Below are 7,915 nucleotides of genomic sequence, written 5' to 3' on the forward strand. Positions count from 1 at the left end.
ATTCACGACACGTTTGTGCAAAATCTGCTCATCAGGTTCAATACAAAGATCTCAAACCGGAGACTTCTCAGAGTCCCAGCAAGAAGAGGAGGAACAACCCCGGATAGATCTTGAAGTGTGACATATTACGTTTCTAAATCAACGGCCTCCAAAGCACTGTTCACGTACAAAACACTGTGAATGCTGAAAAGACTTTAAAAAGGAGATTGTTTTAAAAAGAAAGAAATATTTCGAGCATTATTTATGCAAACTTGCACAACTATAATAGCACAAAACTCAAGCGTTCATAAGATGTGCTTTTAATTATTTATATTCCCATTTTTATTCTGAGATTTATGTGGAGAAAAATGCTGCAAACCGGATTCAAACTTGTGTCGCCCACCTGAGCACCATAGCTCAAAAAACATGTGCCTAACACTTGGTCACAGTTGAAACTATATAACGTGGTTTCTGGTGCAAAAATATCAGCCTGAAAATGTTTAGCTTTTGTAAACATCTGCACAGTTGAATGCATTAAATGCAGCTGGTCTGACCACAGCAGTTTCCCCCAAACCTTTACAGTGAACTTTGCACCTTTGAGGTCACTCTTCAAATAATTTTCTTTGGATAATTATTTTTATCCACAAGCACATATCATATGGAGAAACTGCATGCTGTGCATCTAGATGGAAAGAATGTATGTGTGCGTGCATATAAAAAAAGTGACTGTAAATATACAATGTGGAAAATTTTTTGTGTTGATCTGGACATGTTTACCCATGACGGATGCCATATGCTATGATCAAATGGTGTTTAATTGTAATATTTGTACATTGTGTTGCTTGTTAATGATTTGTCAATGGTCTATGAGCATGCAACTGTTAAGCAGATATACTCAAGGACATAAATTGTTAGTTGGAAGAATTTATCAAATTTCCAATTCAAAGAAGGAAAAAAAAGGCATGTTTTTATACAGCGCTGAAACCAACCAATGAAAACCTCTTTCTGTGATCTTTTAGTTATTTATTTTCCAAAACTATGAAATAGTAGCCTTTTTTTCTTTCTTTCTTTTTGTATTTATTAGTGTTAAAAGATGAAATCACATTTGCAATCCATTTTACTTCTGCACTGTACTTGTAATTTACAAAATGCAATGTAGGGCAGGACTTGATTGGATTTCTTTATGACTATTTTATATTTGGCATAATGTGCACCAGTGAATCATTCACAATAAGACGAGAAAAAAGGGTCACTTTTGATTTCATGATGACTAGAACCACACCCCACAGAAAGAAAGAAATTCATTCATTAAAAACAAATTAATACATGCAATTAAACACGGTGCCACGGGGTTTTAAGTGCATATGGCATTGCATAATCCAGTATTTCCTCCTTGTGTAAAATGTAGATTGTTAATCATTTGTCCAAGAGCATCCAATTAACTAATCCAGATTAGAGCTCCAGTATGTGTGAAGTGATGCATTTCTCGGGACGGAGGAGGGACAGTAACAGATAATGAATGAGTCATCAGGTGCAGTTTTGTGTCTACATTAACACGTTCATATGGGCAACTGGAAGGTCCATCTCCCAGTTACAAATGAAAGGTTTATAATTAGTTTCTTTAATCTCTGCCTTATTAAATAAATGCTTCTTTGGGAATCAGGACAGACTAATTGAGCTATGAAGGGCATCTTTTTAAAGTAGCAAAAGAGCAGTCTCTCCCATGGCCTGGGCTTTTAAAAGAGATTAATGAGAATTTAAAACGGTCTTGGGTTTCCCTTCTCACTTCAATAAAGACCGATGTAATGCTCCACAGTGCTCCCATTGATGGTTTAAGATGGTTGAGTAAACATATATACTATAGCTGTACAATGACTGAACAAAAGAACAAATGTCTGTTTTAATCTACAGTCGAAGCTATGATTGCCCTAAAATTGGAGAAGTTGCAATTGCTCGATTTCAAGTTCGACAACAGATCAACATTTAAAGACTCGACTGCTATGTAAGTTTTTGCATTTTCAGGGATCTGTGGTGAATGTTCAAGTCACATTTCCTCCCAGAACTTTAGAAAAATAATAGATGTATTTTGCATCAACAAAATGTTGCAATAGAGTATTTATTGGATTATTTTACAAAAAAAAACTTGCCCCTTTTAGACTTGCACTCTATTCATTTACTAACTGCTTGTTTTATTTTATTTTTTAAACTAACACTAGCTTCTCTATTCTTTTTACATTCTATCTATTTGTTTTCTTTTATTTATTATACAATTAACAAAAATCAAAAAAGGCCTCTAACACTAGCTTGCTCTGTACTTTTTCTATTTTCTATATTTCTATTCCTATCTCTTTTCTTTTTATTTATTATATAATAAAAATAAAAAAAACCTTGCAACGTGTACTGCATTAGGCTAACTGAGACTTGTCACAGCGCTTGCATATCATTGCTCTTCAGTTGATTTTGACTGCTTCAAATAATCATTTGTAAGTCACTTTGGATAAAAGCATCTGCTAAATGTAAATGTAAATTATTTGTATTTAATATTAAGAATATTTTTCAAATAATTCTAATAATGTCAAATAATGTCACTTTTTTTTTTTTCTTTTGGATTGAAATATGACCCAGACATTTTGTGAGAATCTCCCATCCAAGCCATACTGAAAATCTAAATTAACATTCAGTTTACAAACAAGACAAAAGACAACCCAGATAATAAACATTGTAATAGTCCGCAGCAGTCATCAATCACGTTTATTCATCATCATATGCTATCTGGAAACCCAGTCACACACAATACAAAAACAAAGCTCTGTGCAAGCAAAAGTGACTCTTTTCCTGTGCAAATCACCAATACTATTGAACTGCAGTCCACTATTCCTCAAGAGCTTGAAGCTCATCCTCGCAGCTCAAACATTACGCCCGGGGCAGAATTCAACACCCCCTCAGGCTCAGATACCCCACCGGATCATGAAGGGCGGAAAAGGTAAAAAGTGCAGGATGCAACCTGGAAATCATTGTCAAGATTGTACTTATTGTGTCTCATTGTTAAGTGTAAGGCTTTGCTCATACTTTGAAGGAAGTATAGCAGAAGCACATCTCATGAGTTTTGTTAGTGTCTCAGACCAGGCATGAGCACTTCTCTCACACACTCTTGTGCAATCAGAAAGAATTTCTAGTAAACAAAGTCCTATAAGACTTTAATTTCAAACTCAAGATTTCCACCACACATAACAGCGACAACTAAACACCAGCACTAACACAATGCACGATGCTCAAAAAAGAAAAACAACAAATTACAGCGTAAAACACGCTTACATAATGAACCATGCCTTGTTCATCTCCATACCTCATCCCTACTGATCAGAAATACCAAAGACTGTGGCATGGATACAACACATTTAAAATTAATAATGGTCCGATCTGTATGTGGAACACGTAGCAGCGGTTGGAAAGCAATGCATGAAAGCTGCCCCCAGGTGCTGAGCAGAATATGAGCACTGGCACCTCTGCGGGTTCACACAAAGTGCTATGCATCTAATTGCTGGAGTGTCCACTCACAGTCGCCGTGTTTCTCCACGGCATACTAATGCACTCGCAGCTCCGCATGCGATGAGTGCCAGTCTGGCCTTGCATACTCCTGGTGTCTGTAGAGCTGATTAGGGGGGCTTTTAGCCATTGCTGGAGAGCCGTGCAAACAGAAGAAATAAACTGCTGAATGTTTGCAGATCAGGTTATTGTTTAGATCTGCCGGCGAGGGTCACAATGTCACTGTTTCAGTCGAAGATGGTAGATCTGACGTATTGGATCAAGTAGGATTAGAAGGTTGAGAAAGGACTGCTACTGAGTCGAGTGTTTACTATTCTTTTTGTTTTTGATATTTTGGTTTGGTTCAGTCGTACAACTATGACTGCCTATGTTTCCTTTGCAATTATTTTCTGCAAGTTCTTGGAACATATAATACTGTTGAAAATAATAAACACAATTTTGAAGTTACACCGTATAACTACAAAAAGCGTCTCATTCTTTTTGCCCATACAATAAAAGTGAATGGGATCCAAAATCAATAATAATGCAAATGATGGAGGTCAGTAAACACTGACAGAATTTTCATTTTTGAGTGAACTACCCCTTTAAGGCACACAGATTAAATTTGTGCATTTATTTTGGTTGTCTGGAAGGGAAATAAGGAAGCATTCTGAAACTTGAAAGAGGAAACTACTGTCAAAAAAACAAAACAAATCGATGTAAGCTGACAGATATTCCTTAACCATGCTCTTCTCCTACAGACTGCTCTGGTAAGCACGCTTTCTGTTACAACTACAACCATTTAGGATCACTCACTTTTTTATAATGATATTTTTAGGCGCATTAAATTGTCAAAAAGTGACAGTAAAGACATTTATAATGTTACAAAAGATTTCAATTTCAAATAATGTTCTTTTGAGCTATTCATCAAAGAAACCTTAAATTAACTTTTAAAATATATATATTTTTAAAACTGTCGATAATAACTACAAATGTTTTTTGAGCAGTAAATCAGCATATTAGAATGATTTCATGTGGACACAGAAAACACTGCTGAGAGTTCAGCTTTGCTATCACATAAATACATTTAAAATATATGTCAAGATAGTAAACAGTAATTTTAAACTATAAAATATTTCTATTTTTACTGGGGGTTTTTTCATCAAATAAATGCAGTCCATGCAGTCCACAAAACCTGTCCATGTTGGCATATACCCAATTTGCTTCAGAAAGTAACCAATAATGCATTCTCTCATTCACAGGAGTCCCCAAACTCTTAAGAAAATGATACTTGTGTTGATTTTGATATGTACTGTCCACTCATCTCAAGGCCTCATCTGGGCTTGGAGAAAGCTTCCATGTGATGTGACACTGTCCAACCGCTCTGTCGCCTTGGACTGTTCGGGAAGATCTTTGAAAAGAATTCCGAAAAACCTGATCTGGAATACAACTGAACTAGACTTGGCGGACAATAAAATAAAATACCTCTTGAAGGACGCCTTCTGGAATTTGACTCATGTTACACGGATAAACCTCAGGAAGAATCAGATTGAAAAATGTCTTGAGAATGATCTTGGGATTTTTTCAAGTTTGCCTAATCTTTTGACTTTGCTTCTTGATGATAATAAGATTACAGTATTTCCAAGAGATCTCCCTCCTGGACTGCAATGGCTGAGCCTCAATTCCAACCATATCAAGACAATTGGACCATCAGATTTGGCAGGAACAAAGAAACTCAAAGTTTTGTCATTAAATAAGAACTGCTATCATAATTTTAGTATAGAACTGACAATTCACAATGAAACATTTAAACATTTAAATCTAACTGAGCTAGAACTGTCTAAAAATGGACTGAAAAAAATACCATCCGCTTTACCCAGATCCCTCTGCAAACTTTCACTTCTCCTAAATAAGATTGATTACGTTCATGCCTCAGACCTGAACAGCCTAACAAACCTGCAAATTCTTGATTTATCTGGAAACTGCCCTTTTTGTTTCACCGCTCCATTCCCATGCACTACCTGTCAGACAAAGAATAACGCTCTACAGATTCATCCGGATGCTTTTAGTGAACTATCCAAACTACAAGACCTACGGCTTTCTGGAAATTCTTTACAAACGATTAACCCATCGTGGCTCCAGAACCTTACCATGTTAAAGTATTTGTATCTTTCCTTCAACTCATTGATAAGTGAACTTGAAAGCGGCCAGTTTTTCAGCGTTCTACCAAAACTGGAAGTTGTAGATTTCTCATACAATAATCCGTCTCAAAGATTTTACCATAGACTGAAACTCTCGAAAGCTTTTGCTAGTTTGGAATCACTACAAACACTTCACCTAGAAGGCTATATTTTCCACAATCTTTGTGAGGAAGATCTCCAACCTCTCTTTGGTTTGAGAAACCTATCCGTTCTAAACTTGGGAGTCAACTTTCTCCAGAATCTCAATCTATCGGTGTTCAGGAACTTTCACAACCTGTCTTTGATTTCATTGATTGACAACAGGCTAACATTCACAAGTCCTTTTCGGAGACAGGAGTGTAGTGACGTCCTTTCTAATGACGTTGAAGGGACCGCCGTGAAGGCCCCTACATTCACACAAATGAACAGTTCCGCCATTATCCTCCATTTACCAAAGCTGAATGCCTGGCAACAGGACCAGTTTTGGACCTCAGCAGGAACAACATTTACCATATCAATCAAATTTTCTTCACAGGAGCAGAGAACATCACTTGCCTCAATCTTTCCTCCAACTTCATTGCTTCATATTTCAATGGTACCGAGTTCACTCACTTTCCCAGGCTTAAGTACCTTGACTTGTCTCACAACAGAGTCTACATGCGTTCAGATTCTGCCTTAAATGAACTGAAAGAATTACAAGTTTTGGATTTAAGTCACAACAAACATTACTTTGAGGTGGCAGGTGTCAGGAACAGTCTGGCGTTCATGGAAAACCTTCAGTTCCTCAAAGTGCTCAACCTCAGTTGGAATGAGATAAATTCGCTAACCAACAAGACTTTGAAGAGCGACTCACTGAAGGAACTGCAGTTTCAAGCCAATCGACTGGATATAATGTGGAAGAAGGACCGTGGATTCAAAAGTCTTTTTAAGTCTCTCTCGAACCTAACGCACCTTGATATATCATATAACAAGCTAAGTGAAATACCAGACGACATATTCAGCTATTTTCCAAGGACGCTAACATATCTTAGCATGAGCAAGAACACTCTTGCCAATTTTGAGTGGGAACAGCTCAAATATTTGCCCCAGTTGGAGACTCTGGATCTAAGTAAGAACAAACTGAGTAAGGTCGCTAGAACACTATCAAAGCATACAAGCTCGTTGAAGGTCTTAGACTTGAGCCATAATCTGATCTTCAAGTTGCATCAGAGCTTTCTCAAAGATGTCAAAAGCCTGCTGATCCTCAGTCTTGCTTTCAACCGCTTGCAGCACATCAGCGAGGCATCCTTCCAGACAGGTAGCGATCACTACCTGCGCATGCTGAACCTGCAGAGAAACCCTATCCTGTGCACCTGTGACTTTCTGGACTTCATTCTCTGGTTAGAGAAAAGTGAGATTGTCCTTCCTCGTCTAGCAACAGACGTCTTGTGCGACCTTCCGGAATCCAAAAGGGGGCATCCAATGGTCAGTCTGGACTTAAAAAATGCCTGCATCAACAACAGTATTGCTCAAATGCTATATGTGCTCACGTCATCCATCATCACTGTCATGATGTCTACAACTATCGTGATACACGTGTTCTACTGGGACATATCGTACATTTATAATTTCTGGAGAGCCAAAATAAAAAGTTATTACTTAAAGATGAATGACTGCACCTATGATGCCTTTGTTATGTACGACACCAAGGATCCGATGGTTGCAGAATGGGTACTGAACCACTTGCGTTTTGAACTGGAAGATAGAGGAAGACGAGTTCATCCGCTCTGTCTGGCGGAAAGAGATTGGACTCCTGGCATACCGATAATGGATAACCTAAACCAAAGCGTCAACCGGAGTAGGAAGACGATATTTGTGCTGACGGAGGGATTTGTTCACAGTGCGATTTTCAAGATGGCAGCTTTCCTAGCGCAACAAAGGCTGCTTGAAGAGGGCGTGGATGTGATGGTGTTGGTCTTGTTGGAACCGGTTCTTCGGCATTCGAGAATCCTAAACTTGCGGCGCTGCCTGTGTGGACACAGTGTGTTGGAGTGGCCCAGAAACTCTGCGGCAGAAGGCTTTTTCTGGCAGAGTCTGAGAAACGCAGTTAGGCTTGAGAGTCAAGGTGTGCAAAGCAAATTGTTTACAAATTACTTCAGCGGACGATGATTCGGTGCAAAATAAGTAGTTTCGATTGAAACACTTCTGCCGTTAAGATTCCTTCTACTGAACTGTTTGTGATTACCACATTG

General features: G+C 38.1%; 2 protein-coding genes across 5 annotated transcripts in view; both read left to right on the forward strand.

Annotated features, from left to right (window-relative positions):
- Nucleotides 1-2,011, forward strand: part of mctp1b (multiple C2 domains, transmembrane 1b) — a 36,243-nt gene extending 34,232 nt beyond the window's left edge. Inside the window, exon 20 of one of the 4 annotated variants that reach the window (XM_058788865.1) lies at nt 36-2,011. In XM_058788865.1, coding sequence (XP_058644848.1) covers nt 36-107 — 72 coding nt within the window. In that variant the 3' untranslated portion in view covers nt 108-2,011. The remainder of the gene's footprint in view (nt 1-35) is intronic. The other 3 variants (XM_058788863.1, XM_058788862.1, XM_058788864.1) reach the window with 3 other exon arrangements.
- Nucleotides 2,012-4,777: 2,766 nt separating this feature from the next.
- On the forward strand, nt 4,778-7,915 carry tlr8b (toll-like receptor 8b). Its single transcript, XM_058788861.1, is given in 2 exon segments — nt 4,778-6,073; nt 6,076-7,915. Coding segments are annotated over 2 exon segments (3,042 nt in total). The 5' UTR covers nt 4,778-4,788; the 3' UTR covers nt 7,833-7,915.

This window comes from Onychostoma macrolepis, chromosome 10 (assembly GCF_012432095.1).
Source record: "Onychostoma macrolepis isolate SWU-2019 chromosome 10, ASM1243209v1, whole genome shotgun sequence".
Lineage (NCBI taxonomy): Eukaryota > Metazoa > Chordata > Actinopteri > Cypriniformes > Cyprinidae > Onychostoma > Onychostoma macrolepis.